Genomic DNA, 22,781 nt, shown 5'->3' with positions numbered 1-22,781 from the left:
TGGAGTCAACTGAAGGCACCGTAATCATTGCATTCAGGATTGCTGGGGGTGGGGGGGGGCGGGATGTGAATAAAAATAGCTCAGTGACCAAGATGCTGATACTCACGGGGCGGGGATCGACCTGGTCTGTGCTGTGACTCCTGAAAGGCAGGCCAGGTCCTGCTCTCTGTCCCCAGCGCCTGTCACAGAGCAGGAACTCAAATGGGCTGCAGTCACCGCCTTCCCTAATTGCACTGGATAATCTCCTTGGAGCCGGAAGCCTCCACTTCCGGGTTTTCCCCAGTCGGGTGAGGGATCCAAGGCCCCCTCCCCTTCCAGCCTCTGCCCAAACCGGTTTTGCCAGGGGTACTCTGGACGAGGCAGGGCTCCGTGCTGGACACTGCGGGGCCACCTTCAGGGGACTGTTCCTGCGGCCCCTGCGGCAGCTCTGGGAGATGATGGGACCCAAGGTCAAGATTAGCTCACTTCACCTCCAGAGCTGCCCTGCACTGAAGTGCGGGACCTGGACTTTTAAGCACTCGCAAAGCAAAGAGGGGGAACCTGCCCCCGCCTCCCCCCCGCTGCGCGTCCTCCTTTGAGTCACTTCCCATTCCCGGCCTCAGTTTACTTGTTTGTAAAACTGGCTTGGACCCCCTCTCCCCCCACCTCCCAAAGAGTTGGTTGTTTCGGGAATTAAATGCAAAGGATAGTTTACACACACCGGCCTCTGCGACCCTCCCCTGGCTGGCCTGGGGGTGGGAGCCAGGTTTGCGCCCAGGTTTGTGCCGCCACGCCCCTCGCAGCCAGTCCGCAGCACTCGGCCCACTCGCCCACTTGGCGAACCTCCAGCAGGTGACTTCGCCAGTGCCCCCAGGCCCACGGGGCGCCCAAGCCGGGCTGGCCGCCGCCTGTCCCAGCCGGCAGGTGCAGAATGCCAGCCTGGCCAGGCCGGGGGCGCCCGCTGGCCGGAAGGGGGTAAGGCCGCGGGCTGGGCGCCAGGCTCGGGCTCCGGGGGCAGCGGTGCCCTAAGGCCGGGGGACCAGCAGGGAGGCGCGGGGCACAACCCCCGAGGCGGCGTGAGCTTCCCCCTCCTCTTCCTCCTCCTCCTCCCCGCCCCCCCCAGTCCCTCCGCCTTCTCCTTTGTAGCGAGCTCCCGGCCCCTCTTCCTCCCCCCGCCCCCCAAGCCCGGGCCCGCTGCTGCCTTTCTTCCTGCCTCGCCTTCCTGCGGCGAAGGAGGCTCATCTATTATAAATGCACACTCGGGGCTGACATCAGCGACCAGCGCTGGCGAGCGGTCCCCCGGCGGAGCCGGCCAGGCGCGGGGAGCGCCTCGATCGCCGGACCCCCGCGGACCCCCGCACCACCCCTGCGCGCCGCCCAGCAGCGCCCCGGAGTGTCTGCATGACTGTCACAAAGGTAGGTGCCACTCGCCCGCCTCGCCTGGGACCTGCCAGCGGCGCCTGCAGCCCCCGGCCTGGGCGGCGGGGGGCGCGGAGGTGTGGGTGTGGGTGTGCGGAGGGGACCTGGTGCGGCGTGCGCCTCTCCTGCGCCCACAGTCAGTGGAGCCCCTCGGCTCCCCCAGGACCGCAGAGGGCAGAGGGCGGGGGCCACTCTGGCAGTGGAGGGAGGAGGAGGTCCGGGGAATGTCCTGGGCACCGAGCCGCCCGGCTCAGCCTCACACTGCATTTTTAACTCCTGTAGCGGATGCTGCAATTTTAACCCCCAGGGGGCTGTGCTTGGCAGCCCTGTGCCCCCCACCCCACCCCCCGCTGCGGCGTGCTCCATGGACCGGGACCAGCGCTAGGCAGTGGGCTTGGGGCTGTGAGGAGGCCTGAGCCGGTGGGAGGGGGTGGGGGGGGGAACTCCACCGCACCTGCCAGGCCTCTGCTGCCCGTCTGCGCGCGCCCGCAGCCTGGCCCCTCTCCAGAGTCACTTGGCGGAGGCGCTGCCCAGTCCCAGCTGTGTGCTAAGGGCAAGAAAGACTCAGCACGGCTACTTAGGAGATGTGGGGAGAAACTGAGACTCAAAAGGGGAACGCAAGGTGCCAGTAGTCCTCCACACCTTCCCCCACACCCCCACCCCCATGTTGGAGAGCTCTTGAGCCTTGCCACGGTCCAGATTTATTGGAGAGACTTTGAGAGTTTTCATGTTCTGGGGAGTAAAGATTTAAGAGGAGTGCAGCCCCTTGGGAAAGTGGGAAGAGGGGCCTGGGAGGACCCAAGGAGTTCCACTCCCCTGATGAGCCCCAGGCTCCTGGGTGACCTTGGTGTGTGGCTTCAAGCCTCAGTCTCTCTTGTGTAACAGTGAGGATGGGCTTGCGGGACATGGAAGAGACATGCTACTGAAGAACCAATAAGATGAAGGGTTGAATTCGTACTTTTCAATAGACTCTGTCCAAGTTGGGTCCCTCCAGCCTGGGCCTTGGCCCCATAAGCCTTGAGCTTGGTGTCTCTACCCTTTCTGATTGCCCTGCTGGCCCCCAGAACTGGGGAGCTGGAAGCCTCGCCAGAGGGTTATACTCAGAGTGATGGAGTCAGATGGCAAGTTGGGGTGGAGGCTGGAGGACCTTCTGATAGGCCAGAGGCTAGTCACACCCCAGAAAGATCTGTTACAGGGAAGCTCTTAGCTTGGTTATCAAACTCAACTCCAAACTTTTGCCAGTGGCTCTGGCTCTGGGGCTTAGCACCTTGTAGGAAGATGAAGCTGGGGCTCCTGGTAGGCCTGCCCTGCCCTATGGAGGCAGGATGCTTAAAGCCAACCCAGGCCCAAAGCTGCTGTCCTGACGACTCAATTCCCACTCCAAGCAAACCATGCTTAATACTCTGAAATTATACACAAAGGCTATTCCTATTGAGCTGGGAGGGACAATTACCATTAAGACAATTAATGCCCAAAGCATCCTCCGGCCAGAACAGGAGGGCAATGGCTGTATTTGTGTGTGTGTGGGGGGGGAAGCAGTGAAAGGGGGGCGGAATTTGGAATCATAGTGCTGGGGAGTTGACAGGCACCTCAGCAGCAGATTCCTTCCCAGGAGGCCTGCTTGGAAGCTGTGTTCAGCCCCCAGCCCCTTGAACAGACTCATAGAAGGGTGTGACTCACCCAGGGCCGTGCAGCAAGTACACAGCAAAGCTGAGAGTGGCCTTCAGCTCTGTCTGTGATCAGAATCTTTCCCCTGCTCTGCACCGGCTCAAACCCTGGGGATTGGGGTGCTCCCATGGTGGAGGGGCACCGCTTGGAGGTTTGGGCCCTGGGTGAAGGGAAGCCAGTTCATGAAGGGACTTAACTTGTCTGTGGAGAGTTAAGCCCATTGGCAGACCTGGCCTTGGCACTCCGTGTGTTATTCACTAATGCCCGCTGAAGCCACCTCCCCTCACCTCCTGCTTGTCCCCACCCCCACCCCCAACCCCAACCCAAAGCTCCTGTCTCTCTCCTGCTCCAACCAGCATGGTTTCAGCTTAAGACAGCTCAGAGGATTAAATACAATTAAATACAATTAACCCTCTCCTCTCTCACCATGCCAGTCCTTCACGAGATTAGGTGCTCCTGGGGTAGGGTAGGAAGCAGGCAGCCAGAGTAATACAGGAAGGGAGAGGGGCTGGGGTGGGATCTCTGCCATTGCCTTCATGCCCACTGGAAGAGGCTGCTCCACATGCCCCGAAGAAGCACAGAACCCTGGAAGTCTGGAGGCCCAACCTCTAGTCCTAACGGCCACTAATAAGCTGTGCGACCTTGAGCCAGTCACTTCCACCTCTGGGCCTCTCGTCCTATCTGCACAATTCAAGATATGGGTCTGATGGTCTTTAAGGTCCACTCTGCTGGGCTTTCGAATGGCCTCTGCTCAGGATGGGAAGTCAGTTCTTGGTTCCTGTGGGGGTACAGATGAGGGATATGGTGAAGATTCTGTTCCCAAGGCAGGTATGAAGAAAACATCAAAGGCACCCAAGAGGAGGAACTCGCTGCTTACAAACTGGGGGAGGAAAGGGACGCAAGGGTGGGACAGTATCCTGGGCTCCACCTGGATGTTCCTCCTCTAAACAAGAGATCACAGCCCATGCCCCAGGTTCCTGCCCTGGAGGTCCATGCCCTGTGGTCCTTGGGGAGGGCCTCTGGCTACAGAGGGAGTGGCCTTCTGGAAGGGATGTCATGGTACAGAGCAGCAAGACAGAAGGTGCATGAGTGGGCCCTGAGGGAGAGGGACCAGTTAGTGTGTGGTAGTCAGGGAGGGCTTCCTGGAAGAGGTGAAGTTCCAGGCAGGCTTGAAGGGTGGAAAGGGTATGCTGAGGGAGGGTAATGATAGCAGAAAGAGCAATGTGTGCGAAGCACCATGACCAGCAGGCATCCTGCGCTGGATGCTGTCGGCAGAGCAGAGCATGGCTGGTGGCATCATTTTGGATGGCGTGTGAGTCTCTGCTGGGCTACTTCTTGCCTAGTGCCCTAGGGAAGCATACGTCCTCAGGCTGTAAAATGCAGGCGTTTGTTTAGTCCCTGGAAATTGCTGCAAGGACTAAAAGAGAAAGTGTGTGGAAGTGGCAGCAGTCTCTCCATCCCCACAGCCACCACCATGACACCAGCACCATCCCACGGCCACCACCATGACACCAGCACCATGGGACCATCCCCACGGCCACCACCATGACACCAGCACCATGAGACCATCCCCACGGCCACCACTATGACACCAGCACCATCCCACAGCCACCACCATGACACCAGCACCATCCCACGGCCACCACCATGACACCAGCACCATGGGGCCATCCCCACAGCCACCACCATATCACCATCCCCACAGCCCCACCAGCACAGCCACTATGACATGATTATTTTCTCCTCTCTTCTGAAGTGCCGGTATTTTTCCTGGTCGAGATGTGTTAAACTCTGTTTTAGTTCGTGCATTTTTAAAGCTTCCTTAAGTCCTTTGTGTATGAGACCTGGTAGTGCTGTCAGGCGAGCATTGGACTGCTAATGTACCAGGGCAGGGTTTGGTGGTTCAAACCCAGTAGCGGCTCTGCTGGGGAAATGGGGCGCTAGGGGTTGAAATCAACTTGATGAGAGTGCTTGTGTTTTTAATGGAACAAGCGGAGGAGGAATGAAGTGGGGGAAAGAAAACGAGGGACCAGAAGAAAAGGCTGGATGCAGCTTCCTAAGCTATGAGCATCTACCAGAGGCCACGGCCCATCTCCGTCTCCATGTCACCCACGTCCTCCCGCGGAGCAAATCTGGGGAATGGAGCAAGGACTGCTTTTCCTAGTAACCTGTAGCTCTCAATCTCACCCTTAGAGTTTCTGCGCCTGCTTCAACTTTCTGTCTCTCATCCACCTCAGCCAGGCGCCAGACTGACATTACTCCCCCCCACCCACCCCCCGGCACAAGGCACCAGAATTGTATGTAAAGTCCAAGTGTGGGAGACTCTGGAGCAGGGGTTCTCAACCTTCCTCATCCTCCTCATGCCGCCACCCTTTCATACAGTTCCTCAGGTGGTGGTGACCCCCAACCATAAAATTATTTTCATTGCTACTTCATCACGGTCATTTTGCTAGTTATGAATTGGGTGACCCCTGTGAAAGAGTCGTTTGACCCCCAAAGGGGTTTCGGCCCACAGGTTGAAAACCACTGCTCTGGAGATTTCTTTGAGAACAGCCTTCAAGCTGTGGCCTTGCGGCTACCTTTGCTGTTCCGAGACCCAGTGGAGTGACTCCCAGTTGGTGGCCCTGCTGGGACAACGGTAAGGCTTCTAAGTCGGGGTGGTGGCTTCCCTGGTCCCTGTGCTGAGCGCTTTTCTAGTTCTCAAGTCTTGCTCGGGGGCCAGGGGCCCAGGGCCCAGCAACAAAGGATGATGAACAGTGGGAATTTGCTTCTGACTCTCGTGAGCCCCCGAGTTCGGAACAGAATGGCGCTCCCCACACCTTCCTTCTGAGGCCCCTCTGGTCGGCGGCTGAGCGCTGAACCCGCCGGTGCCATCCAGAAGGCAGAGCGAGGCCAGAATGTTTGAAGACTCGAGTCATCCAACCCTCTCCTTAGACCAGTGAGAGACCCAAGGCCCAGGGAACAAGTCGTGACTGTACCAAAGGCACCCAGCAAGGGTGAGGCCAGGAGAGGCTGGCTCCTGCGGCCTCCTGGGGCCTGGTGGGTGTTCTTCCCACCTGGCTGGGAGGGGCTGCTGGCCACCTGTATCAGGGCAAGTGTTTCAGCACCGCCTCCATCGCTGGTTTGTATCCGCTCTGCCTGCCCGACCGCTGCTTCAGCTTCCCCATGCTGGACAGCTGTTCTCCCCAGAGAAAAAGTCTTGACCCGAAGATCTGTGAGAGTCCTTAATCCACCCAGAGGCAGGATGGTGATGATGGCATTCCAGGACCCTTCCGCCTCCACAGGAGCCCTGGAGACACGCTGGGTTTCCGGTTAGGCCGCTGACCCCTGGGCCAGCAGTTTGAAATGACCAGCTGTTCCTCGGGAGAGAGATGACGCTTCCAGCTCTGGTAAAGCGTTACAGTCTCAGAACCCCCAAGGGCAGCTCCTCCCTGCCCCCATAGAGTTACTTTGAGTCAGAATTGAATAGATGGTAGTTAAAAAGAAAAAAAGTTCTGCCTCTACCTCCCTCACACAGCACCAGCCTCTCCAGGAGATGCCCTGGTGCCCCAGATACCCAGCTTCCATGCCCCTTTTCCAGTTTGGCTCTGACTATAACCGGAGGTGAGAGAGCCAGCATCTCACAGAGCCGTGGTTAAAAGACTGACCGGTATTGCCACAGCTCCTGCTCCTAGACCCTCAGGGCCTCTGCCTCCCCTGCCCCCCAAGCCCATGAGGCCGCCCGAGGTGTGTGACTGGGTGGTACAAATGGTTAGCAACTAGCAGAAAGTTGGCATTGCCAACCCACCCAGAGAGGCCTCAGAAGACAGGTGTGGTGATCGCTTGGCAAGCCCAATAGGATGGTGCGTCTTATGGGGCAGGTCTTAAGAGCAGCTGACAATGGTGTGTGTGGCCGACGGCCAGCCATTCAGCCACCAAGCACCTGCTCTGCGTCAGGCCCTGGGCTAAGCACGAGGTACTCCAAACTCAGGCCACCAAACTCCCCGCCCCTCAGGAGTGTCCAACTAGTCGCGACCCTCTGCAAGGTTTCTGAGATGCTGACTCTGTCCTGGAGTAGACAGTCTCATCTGGGGGGTTTGAACCACTGACCTTTGGGTTAGCAGCCCCACGCCTAACCCCTGGCACCCGCAGCACAGCCTCCACCTTCAGACCCGAGGGGGCACAGTGGTGGAGGCTGATGTGCCCTGGTCCTGCGGGAAGAGTCTTTAGGCCCATTGTGTTCTTGCCTGGGCCTGCATGTGCCCGGCCAATGCACGTCCTCCCCTCTTGAAGGGGCCCTGTGGGCTTGTTGTTGGTACAAAGAGGGGGCACTCAACTGCAGGGAAGATGTACAGTCTCCCAAACCCTGCAGCGATTCTGCTCAGTCCTGGCATCTGTGGGTCAGAATGGACTCGATGCCAGGGAGTCTGGCTTGCCGTTTCCTGCTTTTCATCCCCTCCTCTGGTAAAAGAAACTCTTTCCTGGGCCATTGGGTGATTCCAGAAGGTCCCCAAGAAGCTTGGTCCCACCAGGGCAGATCTACTTTTCTGTCTCGAACATTCTCAGAGGCGCTGCCCTCTGGACTGAGTGCGGCCGACTTGGGAGAGAGCAAGCTGGCAGGCTGATGGGTGGCAGCAGCCGGCCCTGGCAGCCAGCAACAATGTGAGGTTTTCCATCCCTTCACTACCAGGTTCGCTAGCCCGGAGTAGACATAGCCTCAGCTGGCAGCGGAGTCCTGGCGCCTGGCACGGGAGCGGCCCAGATTCTGATTTGGATGTGGCTGGCCACAGAATTTGTCTAGTGTCCAGGAGATGACAGGACATGCAAACTTCCTCTGTCGCGCCGCCACCCGCCCCCACCCCCAGCCCTGTTTCCCCTCTTCTGACCAGCACCCTCCCCTTCCCCTTCCTCCCACTGTGGACCCTCTGGCGCTGGGAGGCTCAGCGCAGCTGGCACGAGTAGGCCCTGCCAGGAAAGGACAGATGCAAATCCAGTGGGCTCCCATGAAAAGAAGCTGTTTAGAATGAGCAGCTCCTTTGTGGGCTTGGAGTGTGGGACCTGCTAAGCAGAAGGCATAAGTGGTGTGGGGGGGGGGGGCTGTGGGGGCCAGCTGGGGAAGGGCTGCACAGCCTGCTCTTCCTCACCCCCACCTCCTCACCCTGCAGAGGCCCTGTGAGGACTTATTTTGTAATTGGCTTCTGGCTGGCACCTTCATTCTAGTCAATTAACGCGGCAATGGGCGCTCCTGCACTGGCCTGTGTTTGGCGGCTGACTCGGTCCCGTCGTTGGGCTTGTGGTAGAGGGAAGGCCCCTCTGTGTACATCTGAACAGAGGCAGAGTGGAGAGGCAATCAGGCCCGAGTCACACCGTTTGAGTGGGTCACCGTGGGGGCTGTCCACCCAGATCTTCTGACTGAGAGCCAGACCCTTCTCAGCGTGTCCTACCACCGGCCACACCCCGCCATGGTTGAACATGACCATCACCACAGTAACAGTGAGTTGTGGAGCAGGCAATGGGCACCCAAGACCAAATTGACTACCTGTAACCAGGTAGATCCTGCTATGGGCTCCCTGCTCCAGAGCAGGAGAGGAGTTTAGCATTACAAAAACACCAAAAAAACCCTCACTTGTTGCCAGAGTCCATGCCGACTCATAGTGACCCTAGAGGACAGAGTAGAACCGCTCCGGTTACTTTCTGAGACTGGAACTATCTATGGAGTAGAAAGCTCAGTCTTTCTCCCTTGCAGCAGCTGGTGGTCTTGAACTGCTGACCTTGACCACAAGGTCAGCCCAGTGCATCACTACCACACCACCAGGGCTCCTCAAGCGTATGTAAAACACAGGGTTCATGGTTGGGGGAGGAGGGGTGTGTAGCTGCTGGCTGAGTCCATAATCCCATGGCTGCTTCCAATCCCATGCGTGACAGAGTAGAGCTGCTCTTGGGGGTTTTCTTGGCTGTACTTTCATGGACGTGAAATGCTGGGCCTTCTGTGGCTCATTCAAACTGCTGTTAGGTAAGCAGTCAAGTGGAAAGTCGTCCAGGGGCACAGGTTCATTACATCTCCCAGCCTCTTCCCTGGTGCTCAGTCCTACCCTGCCACCCCCGCCCTCAGCCTGTGGTGGCCTTGACTGTGGCAGTCAAGCTCCTGTCTGTGGTGGCCTTGACTGTGGCAGTGAGGGGATGCTTGACAAACACTGGCTACCTGGAGGGAGACCCTATGCATGGGTCCTGCTTACATGTCTCCAAGGCTTTGGCTCGAACAGGTAGCTGCTGAATTAACCTGGGGAAGGGTGCTGGGTAAGGAAGGTCTGACGTTAGCTCAGGAGCAGAACAGGGTGGCATGGACAGGGCCTCTTTCTCCATGCCCATGAAGCTGGCTTTGTGCCAAGAACACAAGTCTTTGGTCCAGGGCTGCAGTTCTTAGACATGGCCTTGTCCAGAGAAGGCTCTGATGACCAGAGGCCACAGTGGCTGAGAATGCTGACTGTGGATAGGGATTTGCCATTTCCCAGCTTTGTGTCCTTGGGCAAACTGCCTACCTTCTCTGAACATCTGCTTCCCAGTCCATTAGTAGGGGTGATAAGACAGGCTGCTGACCAGTTGGATCAGACACTTGGTGACCCCAATGTGGGTTAGAGTATAACAGTGCTGAATTGGCTTTTCAAGGATTTCCATCCCCCCATGTCCGTAGGGCACCAGGCCTTTATTCTGAAGCGTCTCTGGGGAGAGGTGAACCTCCACCTTTGGGTTACATTGTTGAGCTGGTTGGCTGTTTGCACCCTCCAGGAACTGAAACCACTGCCGTCCTGTTGATTCTGACTCACAGTGACCCTGCAGGGCAGAGCAGAGCCGTTCCCTAGGGTTACTGAGGCTGTACATCTTTACAAGATCAGGCTGCCTCTTCCTTTGCCGGCAGAGCAGCAGGTGGATTCAAACTACTGACCTTGTGGTGAGCAGCCCGAGGCATAACTCACCATGCCACCAGGGCTCCTTGGAGCCGATGACAGCTGCCCCCAAAAGGATTATTGGACCGATTAAAGGAGCTGGTCTGTGTGAAGCACTTGTGTTGTGCCTGGCGGTGAGCACTGGTGCTTAATACTGGGAAGACAGAGGATTAAAAGCATAATTATGATTATGATGAACATCCTAGGGGTTATGGAATGAGAAGCACAGAGAACTCTGGGAATAACAACAGGGACCTCCCCTAGTCAGGGTGGGCAGGGGGTCCAGAGGTGACTTTGAAGTGGTGGCAGGTGAAGGCAGGTGTTGGGGCAAGGAGAGGGTGGAAGTGGGGAGCAGCAGGGACAAATCGAAGGTCTGGAGTAGAAATCAACGCATCCTCACAGCATGGATGTGATCGCAGCAGAACACACATCCCTCGCTTCATCCCCAGAGTGAGGCCACAGAGCACCCTGTTCCAGCTCTGAAAACCAGGCCACGGGTGGGGGCACCAAGGCCAAGTGACCTGCAAGAGGTCACCGAGGGAAGCAGGACAGAAGCTGGTCTGGACAGGGTGCCCTGATTGGGCGGTCTTTCCCAACCCACACTTTGTCGCTTGGTGTTGGGGAGGCTGGCCTGACCCTGTCCACCTCCTGAGCTGACCTGGCAGTGCCCAGCCCTCTGCCGCCCTGCACAGAGGCCCCCGGGGCTGAGCAAGGGAAGCCAGGGGAGCACCAGCTTGCAGGTGGCTCTGGGAAGGGTCATCTGGTTATCGAACAGCAGATTTGACTCTGGCAGGAAATGTTAGGCCTTATCGTTGACTCAGCCATGATGTCAGGGTGCCTTCGGAAAAGACAGATGCTGCAGTGTCACATGGAGATCAGATACCACGGGGAACTGGTCTTTCCCTCAGTCTTTGAAGATGGTTGTATAGAGGGAATCATAATCAGGGACAAGTCCTCGTGTGCCAATACAAGCCAGAGGGCAAGGGCCAATCAAAGCAGTAGCGTCTTAGAGTATTTGCCGGGTCAGCTAGAGTCAAGGAAGGGGGGCAGCCTCTGAAGGTTAAGGCTACTGTTTATCAACCTCACCAAAGGGGTGAGATTGATACAAGGGTAAGTAAAAAAAAATAGTGCTACAGAATCATAGAAGACTTTTAAAAGAATATCAACATGTGAAGATACTGCTTCTCAGTCTCCTCTATCGAAGCCTATATACTTCTACAGCCAGTGTTTCCATCTCTCTGACCCTTCCCGCAAAGAATTCTGTCCACCTCCGTTTACATCACATCAAAATGGCAATTGGGTATCCTGGAGGGGACTTGAGTCATGTTCCCTTTAAGTATCCCTTTGAGTGTGAGGAAGAAGAAGGAGCGGGCAGAGGCAAAAGCCCAGGTCAGGGCCCACCGGGAAAGGCTTCCCAACAAGGTCCCCATCAGACAGTCCGGCTCTCCTTGAGGAAGGACTGTTGTGATGGGGAAAATCCCGCAGCACATATTTTCTGACCCTGTACTCGTCAATGCAACTTTCCGTATTCTTAAAACTTCTGTGATTGGCCTGTGTCCCTCAAGAAATCTATCAAGAAGATAATTTAGGAACCCCCCCCAAGTTGCCATAGCAACTCTTCTACACCAACCTCTCTGCCTTGAATTGAAGTGACCTCGCAGATCCCTTTAGAAACCACGGTTTTGAGTGCGTGTTCGTAAGGCACGCTAGGAGACTGATGGCATGGTGGGTACTTGTTGGGCTGTTAACGCAAGGTCAGCTGTTCAAAACTACCAGATGCTCTGCAGGAGAAAGACGAGGCCTTCTATTCTCATAAAGAGAGTGTCTGGGGTCTTAAAGGCTTGAAGGTAAACAAGCAGCCATCTAGCTCAGAAGCAACAAAGCCCACATGGAAGAAGCACACCAGCCTGTGCGACCACGAGGTGCCAAAGGGACCAGGTATCAGGCATCAAAGCACAAAAAATCATATCATTGTGAATGAGGGGAGTGCAGAGTGGAGACCCAAAGCCCATCTGTAGGCAACTGGATATCCCCTTACTGAAGGGTTGTGGGGAGGAGATGAGCCAGTCAGGGTGCAGGGTAGCAACGATGAAACATATCTTTCCTCTAGTTCTTAAATGCTTCCTTCCCCCCACTATCATGATCCCAATTCTACCTTACAAATCTGACTAGACCAGAGGATGTACAATGGTACAGATAGGAACTGGAAATACAGGGAATCCAGGGTGGATGATCCCTTCAGGACAAGTGGTGAGAGTGGCAATGCTTGGAGGGTGGAGGGAATGTGGGGTCGAAAGGGGGAACCGATTACAAGGATCTACATATATCCTCCTCCCTGGGGGATGGACAACAGAAGTGTGCAAGGGGAGACGTCGGACAGTGTAACATATGACAAAATAAAAATAATTTATGAATTATGAAGGGTTCATAAGGGAGGGGGGAGGAAGGGGAAAATGAGGAGCTGATATTAAGGGCTCAAGTAGAAGGCAAATGTTTTGAGAATGCTGATGGCAACAAATGTACAAACGTGCTTGAAACAATGGATGCATGTATGGATTGTGATAAGAGTTGTACGAGCCCTCAACAAAATTATTTTTTTTTAAGTTACAGTCTAGGAATTCCACAGGGCAGTTCTACCCTGTCCTATAGATCACTAAAGTTGGCATTGACTCGATGGCAGTGAGTTTGATTTTTTGGAATAAGACTAAGACAAGTGGATCATGAAGAGAATTTGTCTGCAGCCATCCACTGATCACAGAGACAAGATTGACCATGCTTTGTCTGGAATCAACCTGCGTGTATGAACTAGAGCCTTCTTGCTGCCATCCAGCCATCCTGACAACCCAGCAACCCTGTAGGAAAGGACAGAGCTGTCCTTGTGGGGTTCTGACACGGTGACTCCATAATCCACGGACTCCGGGACCCACAGTCCTCCGTTGCTGGAAGAGAAAGGCTCTCCTCTTCCGCATCAGCCTCTCGCTAGTTACTCCCCCCTCCCGGCTAGTTTGGTGCAGCTGAAAGGTGACTGTTCTCTTGATATGCTTCTTTGGGCGGCAGGATTTACGAAGCTCCTTACCAACAACTGGATTATAAAAATGTGGCGGCCTGCTTCCATTTGAAAAGTGAGCCAAATAAAGCAGCCAAGTCTTGAGCTGTGTCATCCTGGCTCCCCGCAGGCCAGGGGCCCTGGTGGAGGGCGGAGGGAGACAGAGCCTAGAAGGCTGGCCCTACCAGAGTTGATGGGCAGAGAGACCCTGGCAGTGACCTTAACTTTTGCTACAGACTTGGTCAGAGGACCAGGAACTTCTCCCTGGGTTTCTGGAGAAGAATGTCTCCTACTGATCTGAGGCATTTGCAGCCACGGGAACACCTCACGTCTGGTTCAGAACCTGCAGCTTCGTTGGTCCTGGACCCCAAGGGGTTTGCAGGTACTGGGCGAGCTGATAGAAAGGAAGGTGTTGGTGAAGGGGAAGAGGGTGGGTGGGGGTGTACTGCTGTATCATTGTCTAACAGAGAAAACAGTTTGTGCCTGTCCTGTAGACTGCCAGGGGAAATAGCAGCTTTCAGGAATGCCCCAGGGGAATTTAGGATTCTGAGAAATTTGGAACTCTGGGAAAGGGGGTTTCTGCATACCTAAGGGAGTCACCTGATGACTGTTAATTCTCACACACATCTGCCTTCTGAAGGTAGTCATTAAGGTGGCTGGAAACACACTCCAGGGGCTGGGGATTAAGGCCATTTCGGGAACCTGTTGGCAAGGCTGTGGATGCAGGGTCCCGGGAACCCCGAATTTCTCTGACCCTGGGGCTCCCAGAGCACGCAGCCTCCACTGCATCAGCCCGCAGGGAAAGGCCTCATGTCTTATGTTGCCTGCTGTTCGGTGAGCTTCTTACAGCCAGGGATGGTATCTGACTGTATCTTCCACGAAGGAGCCCTGGTGGAGTGGAAGTTCAGCGTCACGGAGAGGCTGACGGTTCAAGCCCACCAGTCACATGGAAGGAGAACGAGGTGGTCACACGCTTGCATAAAGATGACATTCTGGAACCCCCGCAGGGAGCTGGTACTCTGTCCTGGAGGGCAGCTAGGAGTTGGAATCAAACTCATATTTTCCATCAAACCAAACTCACTCTTCTGACGCACAGTGAGCCCATAGGACAGAGTCAAACTGGCCCCTGTGGTTTCCAGGGCTGGAAGTCTTTTTGGAGGCAGAAAGCCTCTCGTTTCTCCCATGGGGCAATTGGTGGGTTCGAACTGCTGTCCTTGAAGCTGGTTAGCAGCCCAGCACCAGTAGGGCTCTGGATTTTCTACAGCATGCAACACATGAGTGGGTTACAGACTTTGGAGTGCCTGGTATAGACATATAGGAGGGGGTGGGGCTTGAATCGAGTCTAAAATATTCCCTGGATGTTGCTGCTGTTTGGCCTAAATTCTTACTGTTAGGGTAGAATGGTGGGCATTAGAGCAAAAAGGGCCCACAGAGGTGGGGAAACTGAGCTTCATGAGGGCACAGATGGGGTATGGTGAATGGACACTGCTCCCATCCCCCCCCCACCCTCAATGGGGGTCTCAGGTTGAATAGGTTTTAATTCAATTGGTTTTTCTAGGATTTGCATTGTCTTTGAAGCCCAGGGCTGATTGGGAAGTGGGGATTGAGGGAAGACCTAGATGGGAGGGACAACTTGTCTCCCCGCGTGACAGCCAGGAGGGGAGAGCAGCTACTTGTGAGGCTCTTTCATAGGCCACAGGGCTGTGGCCCCCAGGTCTGGCGTTGCGGGGCCTTACACAGCCTCCTGGGCTTTGAGCCCTGTACTCCCTCCTGGAAACTGGCCCTGCAGGCAAGCTTTTTTTCTTTGTTTCTCTGACACCATTAGACAGGCCGCAGGGCTGGGAGCTGGGCTGCTAAGAGCTCTACTCCGGGCCAGGCCTTATCACCAGCTTGAGAAGTCTCCCTGCAATGGTTTCCCTGAAACTCTGGCTGGAAGGGAGGGAGGGAGGGAGGGTACTTGGGAGCCAGGAACAAAGCCTGGCCCGGCAGGCGGTCCCAGGAGAACCAAGTGCGTAGCCTGGGGAGCTTCAGGAAAGCAGCAGGAACTGCTGCCCAGCCTGCCGCCTCCGCTCCCCTGTGGTTCCCATTGGCCAGGTGGGAAAACAGCTAAGGTTGGAGAGGGCGGCTCAGTCCTGGCTCACACAGCACAGATGCTTCCCAACCAGGCTGTCCAAGCCTAGGATTTGGTCTCCGTTTTGTTTTTCGAATGGGGACCTTTGTTTGTTTGGTTTGGTTTTTAAGCTGCCATTGTGTTGGTTCTGACTGGCAACAAGCCCCTGGGCCTCAGAGCAGACCGTGGGCCCCAGGACAGTAGATGTTCTTGCAGCAGAAATGCCCCTGGCAGGGAGGGCCTGGGGTGGCACCTAAGTGGTGGTTCTTGATTGAGACCCTTGTGATGAGACACAGGAGGGGTGGGGGCATGATGTGAGGAGGGGGTAGGGGGAGAAAAGCTGGTCACCAGGAGCAGTGGAGGGGCGTGGGGAGAAGGCAGTCCTAAACCGTGTCCCGCCCCACCCTGCCGCCAGATATTACTAGCAACTCCTTAAACTTAGCCAAATACAGTCAAGTCCTAGAGTCCACGGAAGAAACATTTGCTGAGCACCTGGTGGCCAGGTTCTGTGTAGCTGTTCCTCAGGGTAAAGGGGTACCCCAAATCCTTACAATGGAACCAATAAGCAACACCATGGTCAACAGAGAAGAGGTTGAAGCTGTCAAGGATTGTGTCTTGCTTGGCTCTACAATCAATGCTCAAGGACGCAGCAGGCCAGGGTTCAAAAGACTCGCTGCATTGAAAAAATCTGTTGCCTGAGACCTCGTCAGAGCCCTGGGAGGAGCACCTGGCCCGAGCCACGGGTCTTCAATCGCTTCACATGCCCGTGAAAGTTGCACGTTGACTAAGGAAGACGGACCAAGGAGGTCTGTGTTAGGTGATGGGGCTGGTGAGGAACAGGGAAAGTGCCATGCATTGGCGATCTTCAAGGACAGACATCAGTCTTGGAAGAAGTATGGCCAGGATGCTCTTTAGAGGTAAGGACAGGGAGGCTTCATCTTACCTGCTTTGAGAATGTTGCCAGGAGAGACCAGTCCCTAGAGAAGGACGTCGTGCTAGTCAAGTAGGGGACGGCAAAAGAGGGAAGCTCTCAAGGAGATGCACTGATGCAGCGGCTGCAGCCATGGGCTCGGGCAAGTGCACCATCGGATGGTGCCAGACGGGGCGGTGTCGTTCCGTGGTGCACAAGGTCCCTGTGGGCCGGAATGGACTTGATGGCACGGAGCAACAAGCTGTGTTGGGAGGTTCCAGACCCCAGTCGAGACTCCCTGCGATGCCTCCCTGCCACTGGTTCCCGTTTCCAACTTCAACCGGCAGGAAAGGTTGACCTTTCCAGGAAAAATCGTGATTTTTAGCAGGAGGAGAAGATTGTCCATCAGGTTAGTCACTTCTCCCTGGCTGGGTCTCAGCTGTCTTTGGAGAGTTCTCCCTGTCAGAGGCTGGGGCGGGCAAGGGTGAGGTTTGGGTGTGAGTCTGTGCTTTACCTGCCCCTTGATCTCCTCAGCACCTCGGGTCAGGGTTTCTGTGATGGCTTGAGCTTTGAGTGGCCCCCGGGGAGAAAGACTTGATGAGCTATTTTAAAATGTGCTGGTGGGAGCCCTTTGGAGCACAGGTCTACGCCGAGACACCAGGGTCACCGCCAGGCAGGGTGGGCTCAGTGGCACTGGGTCTCTTTTTCTTCTCTCTTACTGAACTGTAAGCTCCTGGAAGGCAGAGACTCATCATTGGTCATTCCTCAGGGTGGGCGTAAGGTTACATGAAGGAACACTGCACAAAAGATGGGGAGCCATGCCATCTGGGGCCAGGGGGGCCCTGGCTGCCGTGTTCTCTCTAGGCCCCCTGTATTGCCAGTCTCAGGTGTGCTGAGAACCAGCTGCCCCCCCCCTCAGCCCTCTGGCTCTGTGGTTGCCTTGCTTCTGGTCCTGTCCCACCATCCTCCCTCCCCTAGCACCCCCAGGGCCTCCGGTCCAAGTGTTCTTACAAACTGCCCCCCAACACACCCGTGCACACACACACGCACAAACATGCACTGACATATATGCACAAATGCACTTGTGCGAACACATGCATGAGCTCAGGACTGGCCAGGCATTATGAAATGTTCAGAAACCCTTGAGGCTGAGGGCCTGAGGTCTAGTCCAGGCTCTGCCACCTGCTTGCCCTGTGGTTTGGCGTGATCCGTGCACCCACCCACCCACACGTTGGTGCTTACTCCCTGGTCTTTCTTGTGACAGCCAGCCATGCTCACTCCCGAGAGAGCACTTCCACGGCTGGAGCTCACCTCCTGTGCTGCGCCGCCCCTTCAGCGGGCCCCCTCGGAGGACCGTGGAGCCCCGCTTTCAGTGGGTGAGGGGTGAGGTGTGGCGTACCTTTGGCGTGATGGTGGATGTATGTGTGTGTGAACCAGTATCTGGCTGAGCATTGAAAATACGTGCCTTCTGGGCACGTTGGGCATCACCTCGATTATAAAAATGGAAAAAGCATCCTTTCTAACTTTCTGGCTCAAGCTCCATTTCTTTCCACCCGTGCACACGAGGGGCCTTCTGATGGAAAACCTCACTGTCCTTTTGTCACAAACTGTTTGAAGTCCCTCGTATATTCGCTCCTTCTACCAACAGCTGCTTGTCCTCCAGCAACACCAGCAAATGGGCAAACGGGATACAGGTGTGTGTGCCGTCATGGAGTTTGGGGTGCAGAACCTTCGCTGGCTCCCAAATGCCCACAGAGGAGAGGTCTGAATGCCTGTCGTCAGGGCCCTGCCCTCAGAGGAACCCATGCTTTGCTGTCTAGAAAGTCTGAATACTTTTGACCCAGTACATTCCCATTTTGTGATGGGCCCGCAAATTCTGTCCTTGGTTCTCCCCATCCTCCTTCACCCAGAACGATAGAATCTGTGTCCCTGGGAGGCGGAGCCCCGGCGTCAATAGCTTCTCAAAGCATCCCTTCAGGAGCAGCTCTGTCGGGTGCAGCCTGCATCCGCAGGCACCTGGCTAACACAGAAGCTGCAGCCTGCCATTCTAGAAGCTGGTCACTGAGGTGGAGCAGTGCGATCTCAGGCAGGAGGCAGTGGTGGCTTAGAGTGGCCCGGCCTCAGGAGAGGAGGCTTGCGTGGGTGCAATGGCCAAGGAAGGCTTCTTGGAAGGTGTGTGTGGGGGTGTGGGGGTGTCGTTGTGATTGGAATGGACCAGGAAGGCTTCCCAGAGGAGGCGGCTCAGGAGCCATTCTGAGAGCGGAAAGAGAAGGGAAGAGGGGTCCAGGCAAAGACTACGGTGTTTAGGAAAGGGAAAGTCACTTGAAAGGGAGAGTGGACCCAGGAGGACTGAGTGTCAGAGGGGTTGTGGTTGGGGAGCTGGGGCGGGGCTCCCTTGGAAGGGTGGGAAATGACGGCCTGGGAAGTCAGAACAGGGCCACGGCGGGAGCCATGGAGTGTTCTGGATCCAAGGAACGTGCAGTCCATAGATGTTTGATTGAGGAAACAGCAGGCGAGCTTGCGGACGACTTTGAGGGGGCATCAGGCTGAGCTGCCAGGTCTCCAGCCAGCACTCCTCTCTGTGGGTTTTGGGAGGCTCTGTAGCCACTTCCCTGTAGCAAGGCGGTGACAGTCTGGGCAGGAGCCTGGCGTCCCATGGGGTATGGTCCTGGGGTAGCAGTGATTGAAGCACTCCCAAGAACAACATGCGTGGACAGACTCATTTCCTCCTGGTTTTAGGAACAGCTAGCCGTGGGTGGTGGAAGCTTCTGGTAAAAAGGGTGTCTACTCTCCAGCTCCCACCAGCCCCCCACCCCGCCCCGCCCAGGCCTGCAGCCTCTGCAGGAACGCAGACCCTGCCGTTCTGGGGGCACAGGGATACTGAGGGGAAGGGGCAGCCTCCCTGGGGCAGAGGAGCCGAAAGCAGATGCCATTGGTCTCTGGGTCTCCTGAAATATTTATGCAGGAATATGAGCAAGGGGCTCTGTTTATGCAGCGCGTCCCACACAGAAGAAGCCACAGGGAAGGGGCCACTTCCTGTGTATCAGCCAGTGAGCAGAGATGGGATTTCTTAGGAGAAGGAAGTGGGGTGGGGAGGGTGGGATGCCTGGAGGGGGACCTTTCAGCACATACTGGCGACTCTCCCTAAATCTCAGCCTGGTTTGATGCTGTGTGTCTTTGGGCAAGTTGCTTAACCTTTCTGAGTCTTACTTCTAGCTGTGTAAAGAGGGCAGCACTCATCCAGTACTGCTGGGCCACTGGTCGTAAGTAACGGAAGGGTCATGTGCACTGTGCAGGGGGCTTTCTCTGAGACCATGAATAGGGTGTAGGAGGCACTGCATAGGCCCAAGACTCAGCTAGGTGGTGGGGGAGGGGCTGAGGGTGCCCAGCTGGAAACCAGCTGTGGCCCATGGGGTCAGGCCAGAGGGATGGGTTATCGTTGTCCTTGCAGTGCCCCTTTGGTCCATGTCCACCCCGACTCAGGGGCTGTGTCAGAGGGGGCCTGTCCCTCCTACCTCTTACAAAGACTTGCTGTCTCTGAGAATGCTGGCAGGATTTCCTCCCTGGAAGGGGACACCGTGTCCCGTTTACATCCCCTGGGAGATGCAGACACCGAGCAGCAAGGCAGCACTTCGCCCTGACAATAAGACCGGCATGTCTGCAAACGTGAGAGCCCATGGCTACATGCCCAAGTCACGTGGCCGGCGTCAGATCATCTTCTGTTTCCGCCCTCCCTCCAGGCCCTGGGCCAGGGCTTCCGGGCTGTCTACTGAGCTGATGCTCGGTGCAACAGGGCCTCTCCGGTGCTAATGATCCATATCGGTCTTTGCCATCAGAATGATCCAGTCTCAGTGTAAACAGCCATCCGCTGGGCACCTGCTCTGCGCCAGGCTCCGAACTGGCTCCTAGGACACAGGGAAGCATCTTCTCAGCCTTGAAAGAAGCTGAAGTCTTCCCGGAGGCAGGCACACAAACAGACTACGACAAGTGGTTGGTTGGTGGGCTTGGCGCTGAGTCAGGCCTGGCAACACTGGCCAGACGGAGTCGGGGTGGGGAACCTCAGGGAGGAGGCGGGGCCCCACTGACTTGGAAGGATGAGCAAGATGTTTTGGGAAATGGATGGGAGAAGGACGGTCCAGTGGGGTCGGAGGCCTTGAACAGTGCACACAATCACCGAAAGGTTAGAGGTTCAAGTACACTCAGATGTACCTCCGAAGAAAGGCCTGGTGATCAACTTTCCCCAAAGCCAGCCACGAAGACCCTATGGGCACCCAGGGGTTGCGTGAGTTGGGAGCTGACTAGTTTTATTATTTTTAATTTTGGGGGGGGGTGAGGTCCAGCTGGGCAAGGTTAGAAAGGACATCCTGGTTAGTTGTGCATGCATATTGTTCCTGGGCCAATGGCCCTTGAACTAGGAAAGAGCTGTGATGGAGATGCCGAGTCCGTGACCATACCTATTTAACCCAGTGTGTCCTGTATGGGCACCAGTAGAGGGAATTAGAATGAGTGAACAAAATAAAATGCCCCTGGCCTGAGGAAGACAGGTCAGAAAATGAATTCATAAATACTATGACATGGTGCGGGGGTGGGGGGATAATAAATGCTATTGAGAACAATGCAGTAGAGTCAGAGGTAGGGATGTGGGTCGGGGAAGACAGACGCTCAGAGTGGAATGAGGGAGGGATGGAGAGGCATCTGGGGCTGATCTTTCCAACGGAGAGGAGAGCCAATGCAGACAGGAATTCCTTCCAAAAGGAATGTGCCTGGCCTTGAAGGCGTAGCCCGGAGGCGTGTGCGCCAGTGTCTGTGGGTGCTTGCGTGGACACACGTGTGAGCTGGGAGAGTGAAGGAAGGGAGGCTGCAGAGGAAGCCAGACCTGTCGTTGCTGTGTGCCGAGGACAGAGCAGCACAGGCCCAAGGGATCTCCCAGGCGGTCACCGGTGGGGAAACAGACCACCAGATCGTTTCTCCTGGAGGGCAGCTAGTGAGTTCGAACTACAGATCTTACAAGCTCCTGACCATGCTGCAACTAGAGCTCCTTGGCACCGGCACGGTCCTCACACAGGTGCTGGCTGACTTCTAGGATGCCCGCCCAGAGATCAGTCACCGGGCAGATAGTGAGCCAGGGCAGTGCTGCTGTGACGGAGTCTGAGCCTGCGCAGTGAGCAGTGGGCCAGCCGAGACCAAGCTCCAGGCCCTGGAGACCCAAGGGGAGGGGGGAGAGTGGGGGGCTGGGGGAGGAACCAGATTCCAGGAGTCCCTGAGGCTGGTGGGGTGGGCAAGCTGCTACGCCTCCTTCCACAGCCGGTGGCGGGTCTGTGGGGTGAATGCAGAGCCTTTGGGGATCTGTGGGGTGAATACAGATCCTCCACCACCTGCCTTCTGGACTGGCTGAACGAGGCTGCATCCTCCTTCAGGGTCCCTGGCTGAGGAAGCTGAGGCCCGCCCTCCCTGCTTGGCCACCTCCTGTCCAACCTCATTAGTATTTTAAGCAGAAACGTGGTTTTTCTTTTTTTTTTTTTCCTGCAGGGAATTAGTGCCCTGCTCATTTCGAATTGAGTCAAGTCAAAATAAGAGCAATTAAGAGAAACTGCCTTGTTGGGTCAGGAGAATCAGTTCAGGGAAGCTGCCCCGCTGCCTCCCCAGGCTTGTGGGGAGCAGGGTGGGGGGCAGGCAGGGGTGGGACCAGAATAGCACATCTTCATCGTCCTGTTAGATACCACCCACCCAAAGCCCCAGACCCACCACGGACTAAAGGCCCCATAGGGTTTCCGAGACTGTCAGTCTTTTGGGAAGCTGACTGCCACATCTTTTTTCCCCTCCGGGAGTGGCTAATAGGCTCAAACAGCAGACTGCAGAGTGCTTTACTCAGTGAGTCACCAGGACTCTTGCAGATACCATGTTGATCAAGTGCCGATCATCTTCCAGGAGCCCCAGCGGTGGCGGCATAGTGGTTACGAGTTGGGCTTCAATCAGCCGGGTCCACAGTTTGAAACCACCAGCCCCTCCAAGGGAGAAAGGTGGGGCTTTCTACTCCTGTCAGCAGGCACCACCTCACCCCCCAGGGGCCAGTGCTGGAGTTGTTTTTACCTTTATTACCCCCCAGGGAGTGTGCCAAGTGCTTTGTAAACATCTCATAGGGCCCAGGCCGTGACCCATCGAGGGGCAGGGGGACACCTAGCATTTTCTCCGTTTTGCTGAGGCTCAGGGGAATTCAGTGATGCGCCCAAGGTCACACAGCTGGTGGTCCTGACACCCTTAACTTGCTGGCCTTTGGGTGTCTCAAAGGCATTGCATTTAGCCAGTAGTCACTTGCTAAGTTTCGCATCCATTAAAAACAAACATTTATATTCAAAAGTCTGCGCTGAGCCTTATGCTTTTTCAAGAACTCTGTGAGATAGAACGGGCGCAGTAACCGGGCAGGTCAAATGGAAACCTTTGGAGCAGTGAGCACGTGTGTTTTCTGGTGCACATTCTCAACCACAGAGAATCCCATTTCTCTGAAATCCCATTTCAGAGAAAAAGGAGTCAAGCAAACAGACCAGAAAGTCCTCGGTTGCTACAGGACTCAGAAGCGGCACTGGAGTTGCCGTGGTGAATCGGGGCAGGGAGGAAGAATGGGCCAGAGACTGCTCCCTTAGACCTGTTCCTGGTGAGATGTTGTAGTGCGGGTGAGAGGTCCGTCTGGGTGGGAGGGGTCGGTGGTGAGTTGGTGGAGGCAGGTAC

General features: G+C 55.9%; 1 protein-coding gene across 1 annotated transcript in view; it reads left to right on the top strand.

Moving 5' to 3' along the window:
* The first annotated feature begins 1,144 nt into the window (after positions 1 to 1,144).
* Positions 1,145 to 22,781, top strand: part of CORO2B (coronin 2B) — a 171,469-nt gene continuing 149,832 nt past the window's right edge. Inside the window, exon 1 of the mRNA XM_075535272.1 lies at positions 1,145 to 1,395. Coding sequence (XP_075391387.1) covers positions 1,381 to 1,395 — 15 coding nt within the window. The 5' untranslated portion in view covers positions 1,145 to 1,380. The remainder of the gene's footprint in view (positions 1,396 to 22,781) is intronic.

Source organism: Tenrec ecaudatus, chromosome 17 (assembly GCF_050624435.1).
Source record: "Tenrec ecaudatus isolate mTenEca1 chromosome 17, mTenEca1.hap1, whole genome shotgun sequence".
Lineage (NCBI taxonomy): Eukaryota > Metazoa > Chordata > Mammalia > Afrosoricida > Tenrecidae > Tenrec > Tenrec ecaudatus.
The sequence above is the reverse complement of the archived record's forward strand: the minus strand, read 5'-3'. Positions and strand labels throughout refer to the sequence as shown.